The 18,979-nt window shown below is 33.0% G+C and overlaps 1 protein-coding gene across 2 annotated transcripts in view; it reads left to right on the top strand.

The window, feature by feature from the left end:
• Positions 1-18,386, top strand: part of LOC149804161 (centrosomal protein of 41 kDa-like) — an 81,225-nt gene extending 62,839 nt beyond the window's left edge. For both annotated transcript variants that reach the window (XM_089954140.1, XM_089954141.1), the window contains 5 exons: positions 2,266-2,333; positions 4,573-4,687; positions 6,841-7,026; positions 11,635-11,786; positions 14,850-18,386. In XM_089954140.1, coding sequence (XP_089810266.1) covers positions 2,266-2,333; positions 4,573-4,687; positions 6,841-7,026; positions 11,635-11,753 — 488 coding nt within the window. In that variant the 3' untranslated portion in view covers positions 11,754-11,786; positions 14,850-18,386. The remainder of the gene's footprint in view (positions 1-2,265; positions 2,334-4,572; positions 4,688-6,840; positions 7,027-11,634; positions 11,787-14,849) is intronic.
• Positions 18,387-18,979: the final 593 nt, after the last annotated feature.

Genomic DNA, 18,979 nt, shown 5'->3' with positions numbered 1-18,979 from the left:
TGTTTTGTATTAATGAGACCTTTAATAAGTTGGATTTCCAGTATCATAAGTTATTTTTGAGGAGTTTTTGCATTAGAATTTGTTTTCATCGAGACCAGCCCTTTGCTTGTTTATGGCCGTGCCAGGCAGATAGTCATGAGCACTAACTGATATGATGTACTGGAATAATGCCAAAATTATTTTTTTAAACCAATTTTTTATGTAATGTACAAGAATTTTAAGGAAAGGGGGTGTGTGTGTGAAAGAATTTAGTTTTCAGTAATAAGAAACAGGTCCATAGAATGAATAATGTATATTCTTACCTGACAGTTGTTGTGTTAATTTGCTAGAATTGGTAGGGATTGCACAACAAACTTTTGTTGACTTTCCAGGGCCTTCATCATGTCTTGCTAGCTGAGTTACATGCCAAAATTAGTGTTTTTTTTTACATGACAAAATATATGGTATATTATTATGTATGTATTTTTTCAGAATCCATAGATTTCTAGCATATCTTCAGCAGCTGGATAAACTTTTAGAGGTTGAAAAATTTCTAAAACTCCACTCACTTGGTCAGGCTCCACACTAAACATTTACTCATCCAGCTATTATTATCGTTGCCTAGATGGCTGTTATGAAAATTTTACTATCACTAATCCCCCTAAATGGATGGTCATATCGACATTAAGTTTCACCAAAACACTTCCAGTGATGGTTATTTGGTCCTAAATGAAAAAGGTACCAATCTGACAACGTCAACCACATGAGATAATTTGAAAATCTTCTTCTTGTTGAAGAATATCAGATACAGTTTGAATGCTTATTAGTGAAAAGGACGAAATGGTCTTACATTGAATTCCTGAAAACTCATTTTGACCAATCGAAGATCAGCCCCTTTGAGGGACTATTCTTTAAGCAGTAAGGAAAGGACAGATGCACATGGTCAGAATTTCATTACAGTTTTATGAGACCATTCCTAAGAGTGGCATGATTTCAGATTTGATGGGTGCATCATTTGTCACGATAATTTTGTAGTTAAAAATTACATTTACTTAATGAAATAACTATTTTAGTTAATACACATGATTTGTTGATGATGACGATGATGACCTTGATGGTAATAACTTTAATGATGATCATGCATTTGTGGTGGTGGTGACCTTGATGATGATGATGTACTTGTGGTAGTGGTGGCTTTCATGTTGTTGATGATGACGATGATGACCTTGTGATAATAGCTTTAATGATGATGATGCATTTGTGGAGATAGTGACTTTAAAGATTGGTTATACATATGTACAATGCTATCAGGAAGCGTGAAACTCGCTGTTGTAAAAGCAATTTAAAGGGAAGTGTATAACTTTGTGACATAATTGATAATGTAGTAGTTTTCTGTCTATATTTATAATTTAGATCATTACGGTTATAAGAGCTGTGAAGACAAATATAATAATTTAATGCAGAATGATTATTGTACCAGAATGTGAATTGTACTGTTTTTGTTTGTTAAATGAAATCATAATGTCCCACTGACTTTTCTTACTCTGCACACACACACACACACACACACATATATGTATATTTTTCTGTCCTCATAATCTATACTCATGGGCACCCCCCAGGCTTCACTTGTTCATTGTGGGAAAAAAACACCTATCAGCTTTCTGCAGAGGACATTTGTCCCTATCTTTCTTGGCACTAGCAATGTCCATAGTCACCATAGGTGATAAAAAATGATTAAGATGACTAATAATAAAAGAATACAGTCAGCAGCCAAAACATTCATGGTTATGGTATTAGTAGTCTGCAGAGTCACTAAATGCCACAGATGGGATGTATTTTCAAGGTTGCAGTAAAGACAAAATGGAGTGCATTTCTTGGGTGAACATTTTTCAAAAATACACATCCTTGCATGTCAGCAAGGAATTATTAGTTTGAAAAGAAAAATAACTCTGAAAAAATGGGCATATTTAAATGGTTGCAGATACTAAGTGAACATCCAGTTTCACATTACAGCTCTCTTTAGGCAAACCAGGCATTCAGGCTGGTATTTATATTCATTTCTTGAACACCTAATTAAACATTGATTTATATTAATTTCTTGAATGCTTGATTAAACATTGAATTAAACATTGATTTATATCGATTTGTTGAACACTTGATTAAACATTGTTTATCATAAACCATCATAAGACACATAGGCATATGTCTGAAATTAGAAACTTAGCAGTTATTTTAAATTACAGGAGAGGCACAAACAAGTCTGAAACATGTTTGTTTTTTCAGCTTTGAATTACCCTACAGCCATGTTGTCAAGATCAGTCAACTATGAAACCAAAGAGATGTTGTCTCATGTATCCTTGACACAGTAGATAAATTGTTGAGGCTTTGCATAGCTGAGGCTTTGTTGAGGTTTGCCTAGTTATGATCAAAAATTTTTAAAAATCTTCCTTACTATATCTTGAAGCATTTGTTCCCATCAATTAACTCCTAATCAACTGGTTTACATTTACATTCTGCTTCTTTGCACTATTGTGAGGAATATATGGGGGGGGAGATCATTTCATTTTCTGGTTACTGAAAAATAGATACAATTTCAGCATTGTCCAAGGTTTTAATTGAAAGATATTCTAATTTGTCACATGTTGATACCCCACCACTGAAAGTTGTAGGGTATTACAGCTTGCCATTGTTATTCCAGGCTGGGGCATGTCCGCTTTGGTTTTGAAAGGATAACACATTCTGGTGAGCATATTTCAACAAAACTCAGTACATGTGTTTCCCTTAGCCCATGAAAGAACCCTGATGATATTGTGATTGGTAGCTTTAAGGTCAACGCCATTGTTCCTAAAATAGATTTTGGTATACATGTCTTTTTAGGATGATTACTTAACTTCCAGTAAACAGATTTCAAGTGATTTTAAGGCATATATTTCTCTTAATTCATGGATAAGGCCTAAAGATTTGGGGGTCATTAGATTTGAGATCTAGGTTATTGGCAAAAAATAAATTTTGACTAATTTAAATTTCCAGATGATAAATTTAGTTCAGATGAACAGATTTCAATGCAGTTAATAACAGAGCCATCACATCTCCAATATTGTAGTTCCAAAGTCATGGTAGCTGTCACTAAAAAACAGATTTGGCCATTGCATTTTATTTCCAGACTATAACTTTAGCTCTACACAACACATTTAATTTTGTAACATTTTCCCCTTTGCCCAAGAAAGACCCTTGATATAGGGGTGTTTACCTTCAAAGTCATGGTAACTATTACTAAAAATAGATATAACCTTTGCATTTCATTCCAGACCAACTCTTAAATTCTCTTCGACTGAATTCAGTGAAACTTGGTATGTATATATAATATTATAATCAAAGTACCTTATATTTGTTTGGGAGTCAGTAGCATAAAGTTGAAGGTCAGTCAGTGCTGGTAAAATACAGATTTCACCTTTGCATCTCATTTCTAGACAGTAACTGAGATTTTCCAAAACTGATTTCAAGGAAACTTATCACATATGTTTCCCTTTGCTTGAAAAAGAACCCTTTGAATTTCAGAGTTTGTTGTTTGAAGGTCAAGGTCATCATTGGTAAAATTAGATTTAGTCCATGCATTTCATTTTTGGACAGGAGCTTTGTTCCCTGTACTCTTGTTAAAAGTAATAAGGAAACAGGAAGAATATTAGTTTGTTGTTGAATAGTGAGGGATTTTGTCTTTTGCTTTGACATGAAAGGCTACTTGTGATTGGGTAGTGAGGAATTTTGTCTTTTGTTTTGACATGAAAGGCTGCTTGTGATTGGGTAGTGAGGAATTTTGTCTTTTGCTTTGACTTGTAAGGCTACTTGTAATTAGGTAGTGAGGAATTTTGTCTTTTGCTTTGACATGAAAGGCTACTTGTGGTTGGGTAATGAGGAATTTTGTCTTTTGCTTTGACATGAAAAGCTACTTGTGATTGAATAGTGAGGAATTTTGTTGTTTGCTTTGACATGAAAGGCTTCTTGTGGTTGGGTTGTGAGGAATTTTGTATTTTGCTTTGATATGAAAGGCTTCTTGTGTTTGGGTAGTGGGGAGTTTTGTCCTTTGCTAAGACATGAAATTCTGCTTGTTACAGTCTTTGATAAAGACTTCCATGAATAATTTATTGACATGGATGAAACCAGTTTAATCAAGAGCTTGGATCGTCCCACATAAAGACATTGTTTTACCAGAATTACTTGCTTTTCCTTTTTGAATTTTAACTTAGTTCTTAAATATCTTGCAATGTAACTTTGTTCCTTCCAACCAAACTTGCCATTCAGACTTTTAATTCTAATGCTGGAATAAGTATTCATGTTCATTGTGGCCATAATTTGTCTTGACCATAATTAATCAAATCATTAATGCATCTGTCTTGGTTTATGTCGAGCACGATCTCTCGTAAACTTATACACATTAACTCTTCAAAAACTTCATGCAGTCATCATCGTATCCAATAATCCAAACCTTCTTCGTGTCCCTTGTAGAGTCTGGATAATGTTAGTATGAGATTGTTTCTATTTCTACATGCAGAACTCTTTTTCAATAAATAAAATTCCTTGACTGATGTGAAGAAAAACCAGCCGGGTAAGATTATTTTAATATATGATGAAGATGAAAGAGCAGCGCCCAATGCAGCTTCCACATTAGTAGAGAGAGGCTATGATAATTTGTTCATGTTATCAGGAGGTGAGATATGTCTGATGTTACTTTTTGTCTCGTTAAGATTTCTCTTTTATTTCATACCCATTTAACCCTTCATATTTAATCTGACATTTGAAATGGATGCTCAGCTTGTATTGCTGTATTGCATATCCATTTTAAATCTGTTTTCACGGATGTCCACATATTGATATTATTAGACTATCCAAATTTTACTTTTCTAAATTTCCATTTTTTTTATTCTAACTGTTGAGCTGCAAATATTTCCAAAGTATAAAAGAGTGGTATTAAAGACTATTTTCATGTTTTTTCTGAATCAAGAGAAAGAACACATTCGATATAGTTTGGGAATATGCCTCTGCATCAGTTCATCCCTTTACCATATTGACTCATCCATTTCACCAGCTCAGAACAATACCCTTATCTATTTTTGTGTATTTATCACTATTTTGTATATTATATTAATGGTTGTAAAATAGGCACATCCATTTAGTTTGTAAGTTTGCTTTAGCAAAATTATATTAATTGTCATATTCATATAAGTGCAGTGCACAGTCAACATGTTTAGGGAAATTGCCATGCAGTTTTTTTCATGATTTTTGCTATCTGGTTGCAAATCACAAAAATATTAGCCTGACAGAAATTTAAATAAAATAAATGTAGAATCACTTTGGCAAAATCTGGAATAATTAAACTTAAGAATGTTCAAAAATTAGAAATTTATGAATGCTGAATTTTTCCCCACATACAAGATTGAAAGGACAGGTACAGATATGGTTATTGGTAAATGTACTTTTGTCAGACACAAAGTGAAAGAAAAAATATAAATGAATGGTTCAAGTGTTTATGCACTTCTTGCAGTCCAAGCTACTCTTGGAAAGTTTTTCTTCTGGCAATGGACAAAGCTTGATTTATCTCAATAACAAAATTGCATATTAGATTTAGGCAACAGTGACAATGTAAAAACCACAAGAACTTGTAAATATGGTACTTACTGTCCCTATTCATCAGTATCTGATACACATCGAATTCCAGTTTACTTAAAATCAGAACTTTTTATTACACAGTATACCAGCAGACCATTATAGAATAAAGACATGTGACCATGTTCTTCACTAACAACATCCTAAGCCTTCAGAAGTAAACTACAATTACCTCCTAGTTCATATCAAAGATTGAAACATATTCTGCTCTCTTTAGAAAGAGATGCAGTTCCGGATGCCTGATTGGCTTTCACATAATCTTTTGGAATACCTCAGATTTTTCTTTAAACAGTTAAACTAAATAACACTTTGGATGTGATTGTCCAAACTACTTGTCAGGTCAGATTTGTTACGGACATTTATTTCTGGCTTAATACAATGAATGCCACCATTTTCTTATGTTCCATGCAGAATGGTTATCAAAGTTGACAACAAAGATGTATGTTATTTACATATGCTTGGTAAACCATTTTGTGATGACACAGTATTACGTATAATGTCATGTCTTAGAGCAGTCTATATTTGGATGTCTAATTTCAAAACCAAATTGAATTTCCCAGTGTATGTTTTTACTCTCACTAATATTGTTAAATATTGCATGCTTAAAAATTCATGACTTTTGATCTCAAAATTTTGTATTATAACATCCAGATTTCAGTGACCTCATTGATATATAATGCTACCAGCAGATTAAGGTACAATGTTCACAGTTATGTCTGAGATAACTACTGTAGCTATACAGGTAGTCCACTGAGGAAGATACCTGCAGTTATTACCCTTTTCAAGTTGACACTATCAGGTGATCACTGTTCACATTGGCTAAAAATAGCACTAGCAAGAACTTGTTCTTTGGCTTGTAATATGAAACATTTTTATGATCAAAGGCTTCAAATGTAATCTGTATGTAATTTATATCACTGAAATGACCTTGAGCTAATGTGCATTTTTCTGACACCATTGCAGTCAAAGACATTTATATGGTCTGGACAGAAGAAAAATGTTGGACATTCACTATTTGAAAGATCATCCACTTGATTTGATGTTCATTCTTTCATGTCATTCACACAATTAACTGTAACCTTAAAAGTACAAAGTTAGATGTGACAAATTTGATGTTGACAAAATTTATTTTTAATTGAAACTTTGTGTGCTGATAGTTAAATGTTGTTCTTATATTTTGTTGTTTTGTTTTTCCAGGAATGAGAATAGCATACAAATCATTTCCAGAAGGTTTGTTCACAGGAACACCAAACCAGAATGTTACTGAGTCATCCAAACCACCAGTAGAGAATCTCCGGGCCACCAAGAAGACTTTTGACCAGTCAGATCTCAATAACTTGGGCCTCTACCTAGATAATGCCCTCTCTGACAGGAGTGTGGGAAGTAAGTTAAATTGTGTTGCTGAGAATATATTGGTGCTGAATGGCAGTCTTAAATTACTTCCTTTGGACATTTGGCATTAGCACTGAGGTCCAGGACTTTATACAGTGTTAAAGAATTTCCTGATTGGTAGAATCTTGAATATAAGACATACTACCAAGAAACTGTACAATTACGTTATTCAGTTATTTCTTACCATATAAGGCAGGTATCATCATGGATCCAGTTTCAGCAAGTTTTTGGTTTGGTTTTATAATGTTTAATGACATTATTCACCACATGATAGGCTCTACATGTCAGTAAGGGAATTTGGTGGAAGAAGAACCAAGGTAAAACAATTCGCTGATGGGAAGCTACTGGCAAGCTTTCTCACATACCAACATTGGTCGGGCCAAGACACCAACTCATGTGGACAAAGGTGAGGTGTTTGTGATCTGTATAGTCAAGTGTCTTGGACCACTCAGCCACCCTGGAGCCCATTAGAGCAAGTAGTAGTGAAGTTATATGCATCGTGTACTTCAATGTAAGGATGATTCACAATAAAGCAGTATAATCTGTGGTTCTCATGGACAGTCTTATATTGACGGAGTACTGTACTTCATTTTAAGGAGATGCGGGAGGTTGTGGGTTTGAGTCCCGACCAAGTCATACTAAAGACTTATAAATGTGGTACTTGGCACTCAGCATTAGGAGGTTAGTGTTAGGACTGGTCAGCCTGGTGTCAGGATAATGTGACTTAGTGGGACATCATGCTATGTCTATGGCATGATACCCGAGTGCTAGACACCAATATAAACTGCTACACTGCAGACATTGTGACAATATGACTGAAAATATTTTAAAGCTAAGTTAAAAATCCAAATTACAAACACTCATTTTAAGAATGATTCACTATAAAATAGTATAATCTATGGCTCCCTTGGACAGTGTTATAATGAGGGAGAATAGCACTTCATTTTAAGAGGATTCACTGTATGGCATTTAATCTGTTGCTACCTTGGACAGTGTTATAATGAGTACAGTACTTCATTTTAAGAGGATTCACTATATGGCAGTTTAATCTGTTGCTACCATGGACAGTGTTAAAATGAGTACAGTACTTCATTTTAAGAGGATTCACTATATGGCAGTTTAATCTGTTGCTACCATGGACAGTGTTAAAATCAGGGAGTACAGTACTTCATTTTAAGAGGATTTACTATATGGCAGTTTAATCTGTGGCTACCATGGACAGTGTTATAATGAGGGAGTACTTTATCAGGTAACAGCAAATCAGATGATGTGTTTTGTAGTTGAAGTCATAATTATGACATATATTATTGACCTTCATCAGCCAGTCTTCTTTGTGACTACAGATACGGTACTATTTTTTATAGTTGAATGTGTATTATATACAAAACAATATGATAGTTTTAGTACATGTGTGTTACTGCATTTTTGAAATCAAATAAGTGGAGGACAGGAATTTGCTTTACTTTAAGGCCAATATCAAATTGGAAATGCATGATAAATACCTTCAGAGTCAAAATTTTAAATTTGAAAGATACTTTTAAATAAAATTCATGTAGTTAATGGAGTCTGAAATTACTTTATTGCCATGTTCTTTTACGTTGGTTTTTTTTCATAGAAAAACAGTTCTAATAGTTTTTCTAATGTAGATAATGAAATTTATTGGAAATACAAATTTTTAAAAAAGTTTACATTATACAAGGGCTTTGTAATAGTTCTTATTTTAAAATACTGTAGTCATAAATGAATGTAGTTGAAACAAAATTCTGGCTTTAAGACTTTTTGTCAAGGAAAACTTTTAATTATTTGCTATTCACTGTAAAAGTTTTTACTTAAATCTTGAGAGTTTTTAAGGTCATCACTGTTACATTAGAAATTAGTAATGGGATTCTTTATGTCTGCAACTTTGTAGGTACAAAGCCAGGTACAGATATATAAGTAGTATTTTTAATGGCTTTAAAATGGTTGAGGCTTTATCCAAAATAGCAGCATTTAAGTACCTATCAAACGGTATGGTGCCATGCATAAAAATGTTACTGCCTGTTTCAATTTCAGGTTGCCATACTCTAATACATTGTTCACGTTTTAGAAATTGAGAACAGAAACCTATTGAGTGGGGAATTAATGATACAAGAAGACAAAAAGTGATGGTTTTAGTTTGGACAAAGGAAAAAGTAATTATAATTATTAAAAAGGCATGAGGTTTTTTTTATAACATATCGGGATCAGATTGGCAAAATTCAACAGTTGTTATCTAATTCAATCACAAGCCAGCACTTTAAATTAATATCTTTATATAATGTCTGGCTTAAAATTTACTGACAATGGGCATTTGCCTTAATTTTCCTTTGGTGGTAGCTTATGTTAATAAAGCCTTTGCCATATCTGTGCTTATGATAGTCCCACTCACAGTAATTTTACAGCTAATTTTTCTGTATTCATCCCCACATTCTCTCGGATCTGTACCATCAAAGCTGAGGTTGATTGTACAGGTTATATATTAGACTTGTAACTAACAAGTTCTTAGCCAGACTTGACAAGTCTAAAGATGGGAGATTAATGTAGGAATTGGTAGTCTTATAGTGAAAAATGAGTTGTGCAGTGAATTAAATTGCATGTGATTTTTGATAGCTAATATGTTGTAGTATACTTACAAATAGAAAGTGTTGATGTCATTTTCTAGTTGATGCATTATAATTATTAAGGTCACCACATAATTTTATAATTTTCACTCACTAATGCCAATACATAGACACAGATTGTTGTTGTTGTGGGGTTTAACGCAGACAGAGGTGAGATAACAGTGATCAGTAACGGAGAGCGCTTTAGACCACTGAGCCACTCAGGGCCGCATAGACACAGATATGGCCATTTAACTCACAACTTGAAGCGCTGGATAGTCAGTCTGTAAATTTATATTGTTTTCTCTTGAACTCAAAGATTTGGACTTTGTAATAAGCTGGCTATACATGCTGAAAAGAACCAGCATTGAAAATTGATACACTAGAATTTATTATTTTATTAATTATAATTAATCTTATGTGTGTTTTATTAATTATAACATCCATTAGAAAGGAATTGATAAAGAAACAAATTAACTTGTATTACTTCTAATATTTGTAAAAAGTTGAAGGTAGCATGACTGAAATGGACATCACCTCAACCATGACAACACTAATCAACTCTGTTCAGATGAGACATCAACCAATTATGACTGAAATGTTTAAGAGATAAAATAAGTTTATTTCTTCTATGAGTTTTCCAGACTTTTCAAGCACAAATCTCAAGTTAAGATCCAAATCTCAGAACTTTGAAAGTCTTCAGTTTTGATGGCTGAATATTTGGTTTAGTTTTATAGGGTTTAATCCCATTTTTCAGCACATGATAGGCGATACATTGTGGCCAATATATTTGGTGGAGGAAGAAACTGTGAAGTTCCCAGGCAGAACCATTCACTCACAGCAAGCTCCTGGCAAGCTTTCTGACATTCCTACATTGGTTGAGCCACAACTCACAACTCATGCAGACAGAGGTGAAATGTGTGAGTGATTTGTAATTGTGAGTGCCTCAGACCACTCGACCACCCAGGGCCCCTGTACCAAGAGTGAAATCATAAATATAAGCATTCAGGATGTGTTAAACTTGAGTCCCTCATCTGGTCTGCCAAATTTCTCTGATCTTTTGTATGGTTCAAGTATTATGTCCGAGTGAATTTTTGAACATGAGATGCATGTCGCATTAACACCATGTCATTGGAACTTTCTGAACACAGAAATTATGCTCAGGCTCAGAGCTGAAAAGAGGTTTTCTAACTTCGCTCAGCATGAATTCAACTCATGGAACTTTCAAGAGCTTTTTTATTGTGGTTTCAGTAGCATTCTAAATTTCAATTACTTATGCATTCTTCATTAGTTTAAATCTATGTTTGGGCACTGAGCTTGTGTTGAAGTTGCATGCTCAAAAAGTTTTGAGAACATGGGGCCTGAGAACAAAGAGAGCATAACAACTAGGATATTAGTCATTAACCATTTATTCCTGTGACACTAACCAACAGAACTAGTTCCTTTAATAAGATTTGAACCAGGAATAATGTTATGGCAACAGTCTTTGCATGGTATTCTTTCATAGCAAGATACCAAATTATTTGTCTGAAATAAAATGTTAAATGGAGTCATTCCAAAGGTCTTTAATTTTAGAGTTAAAAGCACTGAACTTTTTAATATTAAATATGTTTAAAAAATTGCACAATGATAGATATACTTTCAATACTGCTGTTTTTAAATGGTGTACTGGTATTTTTATTTTATAACCATGATTTAAAAGCAGTGCTAACAAAATGTATATTTCAGATTTGCTATTTGTTTAATGACAGAATCTAGATAAGAAAATCTTAAGTGATGAATGAGAACCCAATGGCATGATCCACTCTTTTTGCCTTACTATTACAAGGGTTTTAATTTTCAGCCATATTTCAGTTCATCTTCATATTAGTAACAATAGTGAATCCTGATAGTATTATTGGATATTTTATTGGGGTTTTTTTTAATAACAGTTTCATAGCACAGAGGCATTCTAGTTCTAATTATGTAAAACGTCTTGCAGGCCGATTGTCCAAGGCTACTACTGCCTCAAGTAGAATGAGTGGAAGTTACTCCCAGTTATCAGCCAAAACAACAGCAAGCACAGGCAGTGTGAGTGGGAGGCCGCCATTTAAACCCTAGCATCCAGAAGTGGAAATTATTCAGGATCGGAAGGTAACTTTTACATGCATTACTGTCATTTTTCACTCCTGTATACTAATTCTGCTAATGAAAGATATTACAAGGCTTGATTTTCTTACTATTTTATTTTTCCAATAACAATATTTTAGGATTTAACCCCTGTTCCCCACCCTCCAAAAATTGGTCTTCATTTGGCAGTGAATCTTAAATGACGTTGACATTAAATTTATTAAAGAAGTAAAAATAATCTCTTCCTATTGCAGGCCTTAACCTGTAAATGATTGCCATTTTTTAAATGAATTTCATAGGTTTCAAATTAAATAAGCATAAATATAAGTTCCTGTTTTCGCATGATGTATATCAAAGATTTATTCAAAAAATGTAAGAATATTGTGGAGAAAAGTCTTTGAAGTACATTTGGACAACTTGGATATTATGCCTTTTGCCTTTATGACATGAACATGGCATTATTCATCATGTCACAACCTGACATTATACATATGTAATATGTATACAGATATGAAATTAATTTATGACATGTGATATCAGTTATATCATATGATAACTAGTTTTTTTTTTTGTTTTTAGAATATTTGATAAAAACAGAATTTAGTTATATTGCCTGTAACAAATATATGTATGGATGATTCGGGGCAGTTGTTTGGTTTTATGCCCCAAAATACCATATTTGTGTACTGTATATACTCATGTGTAAGCCAAGTTCAGTTCAAATGCAAAACAAAAACAGAGACCCTAGTATGCGTCACATACTGTTCAAGCAAATCAGGGTCTGTGTTGTTTGTTCACCTGATTATTCCTAACAAACTGCACAGACTTTGATCTTCAGGCAGTTTATGCTATGGCAAATCTGGGTCTGGGCAGTTTTCAGTTTGATCCGACTTAAAGCAAGTTTATATGTCAAATGTTTAATGGGTGCATGAACATTTCACATCTTTAGATTGTCATGAGATTGCATATACATTCAAACTTGTACTGGAAACCATTTCTTGAAGAAACTGCTTGATTCAATTTCTGGCAGATGTATATTGCAATAAAAGACCTGCATCTTGCATATGAGAACCACACATGTCAAAGTTGGACATATTATGTATCAAACATTTCACTACAGTGGCTAAGAAAGGCATTAGTATTCAGTTTTAATGTGTCTAATATGTATCAAACATTTCACTACAGTGGCTAAGAAAGGCATTAGTATTCATTTTTAATATGTGTCTATTATGTATCAAACATTTCACTACAGTGGCTAAGAAAGGCATTAGTATTCAGTTTGAGTATGTGTCTATTATGTATCAAACGTTTCACTACAGTGGCTAAGAAAGGCATTAGTATTCAGTTTTAATATGTGTCTAATATGTATCAAACATTTCATTACAGTGGCTAAGAAAGGCTTTAGTATTCATTTTTAATATGTGTCTATTATGTATCAAACATTTCACTACAGTGGCTAAGAAAGGCATTAGTATTCAGTTTTAATGTGTCTAATATGTATCAAACATTTCATTACAGTGGCTAAGAAAGGCATTAGTATTCAGTTTTAATATGTGTCTATTATGTATCAAACATTTCACTACAGTGGCTAAGAAAGGCATTAGTATTCAGTTTTAATATGTGTCTATTATGTATCAAACATTTCACTACAGTGGCTAAGAAAGGCATTAGTATTCAGTTTTAATGTGTCTATTATGTATCAAACATTTCACTACAGTGGCTAAGAAAGGCATTAGTATTCAGTTTTAATATGTGTCTATTATGTATCAAACATTTCACTACAGTGGCTAAGAAAGGCATTAGTATTCAGTTTTAATGTGTCTATTATGTATCAAACATTTCACTACAGTGGCTAAGAAAGGCTTTAGTATTCATTTTTAATATGTGTCTATTATGTATCAAACATTTCACTACAGTGGCTAAGAAAGGCATTAGTATTCAGTTTTAATGTGTCTAATATGTATCAAACATTTCACTACAGTGGCTAAGAAAGGCATTAGTATTCAGTTTTAATATGTGTCTATTATGTATCAAACATTTCACTACAGTGGCTAAGAAAGGCATTAGTATTCAGTTTTAATATGTGTCTAATATGTATCAAACATTTCATTACAGTGGCTAAGAAAGGCTTTAGTATTCATTTTTAATATGTGTCTATTATGTATCAAACATTTCACTACAGTGGCTAAGAAAGGCATTAGTATTCAGTTTTAATGTGTCTAATATGTATCAAACATTTCATTACAGTGGCTAAGAAAGGCATTAGTATTCAGTTTTAATATGTGTCTATTATGTATCAAACATTTCACTACAGTGGCTAAGAAAGGCATTAGTATTCAGTTTTAATATGTGTCTAATATGTATCAAACATTTCACTACAGTGGCTAAGAAAGGCATTAGTGTTCAGTTTTAATGTGTCTATTATGTATCAAACATTTCACTACAGTGGCTAAGAAAGGCATTAGTATTCAGTTTGAATATGTGTCTAATATGTATCAAACATTTCACTACAGTGGCTAAGAAAGGCATTAGTATTCAGTTTGAATATGTGTCTAATATGTATCAAACGTTTCACTACTGTGGCTAAGAAAGGCATTAGTATTCATTTTTAATATGTGTCTAATATGTATCAAATGTTTCACTACAGTGGCTAAGAAAAGCATTAGTATTCAGTTTTAATATATGTCTAATATGTATCAAACATTTCACTACAGTGGCTAAGAAAGGCATTAGTATTCAGTTTTAATATGTGTCCAACAAGCATCAGATTCACTCTGCTATTGATTGATACATTTTTTTTAATTTGTTTTGGGAGACTTCTTTTGGTGGTGGGTCCCTTAGATAGCCTCTTATGATATGTGTCACAGCAAAATTAAATCTGCCTTTGAGGCCACAGATTAAGGCCCCTACCACCTCAATTAGCAGTTATCATACAAGGTCCCCCGTTTTCACAATCCAAGGCTACAGACAGGCTTGACTGCATATTAAAGTGAAGGTCTCAGTAGCCAAATGACTCTAAAGTCAAAAATCAAGAATGCAGACAGCAGAATTCTTTCATTACAGATTTTTCTTTTCTTTTATTTTCAGTTCAGGATTTAGATCTCATCAAAAAGCTGCAAATGATTGGAACAGTCAGTATTAATGGATATCAGAACATATAACAGTTACGACTGTGTGAGAGGAAACGAGTTTGAGTCTGGGATGAAATGCTGTGATTTTAGTCTGCTCCGTGTGTACATTGAGGCATCTGTCCAAGATTTAATACATGAACTGTTTGGCCTTTGCTTCATATTTAACAAGTATATGATAAACATGTGCTGTATATACATCAAGTGTTCCAAAGTCTCCAAGAAATGAGGATTTATTATTATTTACTATAAATCGCTTTATATTTAATTAAATTTATCTGTTCAGGATCCAAATTAATTACTTGACATGAAGCTTATATAATGATTCTTTAATAATGTTTTCATTTATTAAAAGTCATGCCATGAAAATGTTATGTACAAGTTCTACTTGCTATCACAGTATGTGAGATACTGTCTTACAGTATGCGAGATTCTCTGTCTTACAAAATTTGAGATACTCCTCACAAATTTCAGAGATACTCTTTCTTTACTAATTTGTACTATAAGTATATAGTATTGCAAATTAGATGAGATTAAATATGAATGGAAATTTCTCAGTTAATTTTAGGTACATGTAGTAATATATTTACGATGCATCTTTAGCCTAATCAATTATATATTAATACTATTGTATATTTTTTATCTGTTGGCAGAAACCATGCTTTCATTGTTGAAAACTGAATGGCAGTGGTGCTGCTTTCTTATTATATATATATATACCATATGCAGTCATATGCCACAGCATAATGTCCCTGCAGATCAGGGTATATGTTGTTTGTTCTACTGATTACTACTTACAAACTCCATAGACCCAGATCTGCTGATGCATTATGTGTTGGTCTGTGCAGTTTGCGTTTGAGTTCGACTTAAAAGCAAGTATATGGTCATCTATCGGTGAAGTAAAAATGATGCATATGTTGATAGATTAAGTTAGTTAATTTAGTAAAATACTTTCAATATTTCTAATTTATCTTATATTCTTCAGCAGTTGTGGTAAATGATTTGATAAATAATGAAGTAAGTTATAGTAGATACAGCTTAATTGATAGATTCGCAGAAACATAAATCTCCATTATTGTAACGTTGACATATTCTTTCTTTGTGAGCCATGTGCACTATTTATTCACAAAGGCAATTGTATAAATGTAATGTGGACATGAAGATGGAAAGAAAGACCTTGTAGTTGCAAAGTGTTTTAAGCACACTGTTGGAACCAAAACTCGAATATAAATTTTTGGGTTTATTGACAATTTTACTTGGAATAATGGTAACACTTTGGAACTGAGTTTGGATTATTTGTTCTTCATAGTTGGAGAATTCTACAAATGTTTTAAGACTCTAGATATGGGTTCTTATTTTGGAGTTTTTCAATTGTATGAAATTATTTTACAAATTCATATTTGTGACTGCTGAATCAGAGTGAAAATAAACACTAGTGATTATGTATCGCAACAATGTACCATTGTTCATTTTGGCATACTACACAAAAAAGTAATTGTTAGCAGCACAGTGTGCAAGAGTAAGGGACTAATTTGCTCAAATGGTCTTATTATTTTTTCCTCTTTTTTTTTCGTATTTCCTCAACCTAAATTGCCTGTTGATGCCACCATCAACAGGTGAGTTAGATTGAGACAGCTTAAAAGATTGCTGTTTTTGCTGACCAGCTTTTGCATGGTACTGTGTAGCCAAGATTGTGCTGATGTGCTGTTAAATCCAATTCATACATACTTATCTTGACCGTTACATACACTGCAGTTTTTCACATCATGTAATGTTATAAGTGCTTATGCTGGAGGAATTAAATTGAACGACAACATTTTTCGTAGTGTTGAGGATAAAATGCTTCTTTCAAGTGATATGCAAAGTACCCTACCTCAGTCTGCACCATTAATGTGTCAATATTTTTGTTTAAATTTTCAATAACATTCAAATCAAAGTCAGATTTTGTGTAAGCAAATTGTATGTATACAAATTTTTCTAGATAACATCAGTTCGGGAACTCATCCCAGACTTTTTACTTGCATAAAAATCTTTCGATTAGTCAAATCTCAAAGACTCCAAAGTAAACAAGATGCATACCAATTTTCAAACCAAATTTTTGTGCTGGAACTCACTGAGCACTGTTACCTATTCCCTGTATTTCATGAGATCTAATTATAAACATAAGATTTTTGCCCATTCACTTGTTCAGTCTTTTCATCACCATATTGCTAATGCATAATAACAGAATGAAAATTTGTGGCATTACTATGCTGTGTAATTTACGTTATTTTTCATGTGAATTTCATTTGACTAGGGAATTTTAAACCAGTTTATGCATCTTAGTAATGTGAAACGCTTTTACAACTTAAAGGAATTTTTGTATAAATCTTTACTGCATGCATGTTATTGTTTCCATAGCTGTTGACAACATTGTGATTGATTTTCCTCTATAATTCATTTAATATGATCATCAAATAAAAACTTAAAATTGATGAAGAATTTTCAGTGATACTTTACTGTGAAGAATTTTTAGTGATACTTTACTGTGATGAATTTTCAGTGGTACTTTACTGTGAAGAATTTGTAGTGATACTTTACTGTGAAGAATTTTCAGTGGTACTTTACTGTGATGAATTTACAGTGGTACTTTACTGTGAAGAATTTGTAGTGATACTTTACTGTGAAGAATTTTCAGTGGTACTTTACTGTGATGAATTTTAAGTGGTACTTTACTGTGAAGAATTTGTAGTGATACTTTACTGTGAAGAATTTTCAGTGGTACTTTACTGTGAAGAATTTGTAGTGATACTTTACTGTGAAGAATTTTCAGTGGTACTTTACTGTGATGAATTCACAGTGGTACTTTACTGTGATGATTTTGCAGGCTCTAAGATGTTTTTTGTTACAGCAAAGAGTTTCTTTTATGCAAAATATTTTCTGGGTTAATCCATTATAACATACGTTGGACCCAGGAAAGGTACTTTCAATGTGGAGTAGTCACCAATAGATGCAATTTTGAATTTTGAGTCAATTGGATATGAATTGTTTGACTAATCAAAACATTAAGATGTAGTTATGTTTAAAAATGCCTTCCCTGGGTATTTAGTATGTTAAAATGGAACAGTTCTCCATGTGTGTGTGTGTGCTTTGGATGTCAAAAAGGCCTATGTTTCATCTAGTACTTTGTAATATTTGGAAGTCCAAAAAGTATTTGCTTCATCCAGTATTTTGTAATACTTGAAAGTCCAAAAGGCCTTTGTTTCATCCAGTATTTTGTAATATTTGACAATGTTAGATATTGCATAATGACAGAATGTTGTACTTGTGTTAAGGAAGAATCAGTGTAAGCCATGAGCAATCATATAACAAGAGGATGGGGTTTCTGGCTGTGTGTACTGTATAATAGACCTTGTTATACTGTGAAAGATTTCAAATTTTGCACAGAATTCCAGTTTTTCCTATTTATTGCACCACAATGGTTCTGGAATAAAACAAACATATATCTGAAGAAAGAGTCTGAATTTAACTTTCTTTTTTGTCTTTTTGTCTTTCACTCAGATGATACTTCATATTCATGCCTGTAACATTTCGTGTTTTGTCGACTCAGGTTGTTTTTATTTGCTAATTCCAAGTATTGAAAGTTTACACCTGTACACTCTTAGACTGCCATCTGAGTGATGGGATTAACTTGACATAAATTTGGGTAGCCAGTGAAGGAAGTAAAATACTTCCATATGAGTAAAAATCCATGATGAAGGACCACATATAGGCTGTACATTACATGTTTAAGTCAAAGGGAGGTTGCCATTATGAGAGATTTGACCTGGATAAGAAATACAGAGTTGAAAGCAGAGAACTGAAATGTAATGGAAATTTGCTGAAACACAACTTCATTGATCTACAATGGTTTCCAAAATCTTTCCTCTCTTTGAAGAGGAATTTATATATGGTAAAGTCTGGATCAGTAGTGTATTTATTGCAAATTTGTCCCAGTAACCTACTTTTATGGTCCATTGTTTCTCCATAAAATACATTACCAGATAACATAGTATGATAACTTTATGCAACCTCCGAAACCAGCCCTCCCGGAAATACAAAAGTCATCTT

Source organism: Sinohyriopsis cumingii, chromosome 3 (assembly GCF_028554795.1).
Source record: "Sinohyriopsis cumingii isolate HCF-2022 chromosome 3, ASM2855479v2, whole genome shotgun sequence".
Classification (NCBI taxonomy): Eukaryota; Metazoa; Mollusca; class Bivalvia; order Unionida; family Unionidae; genus Sinohyriopsis; species Sinohyriopsis cumingii.
Note: the sequence above shows the minus strand (reverse complement) of the source record. Positions and strands in the feature narration are given on the sequence as shown.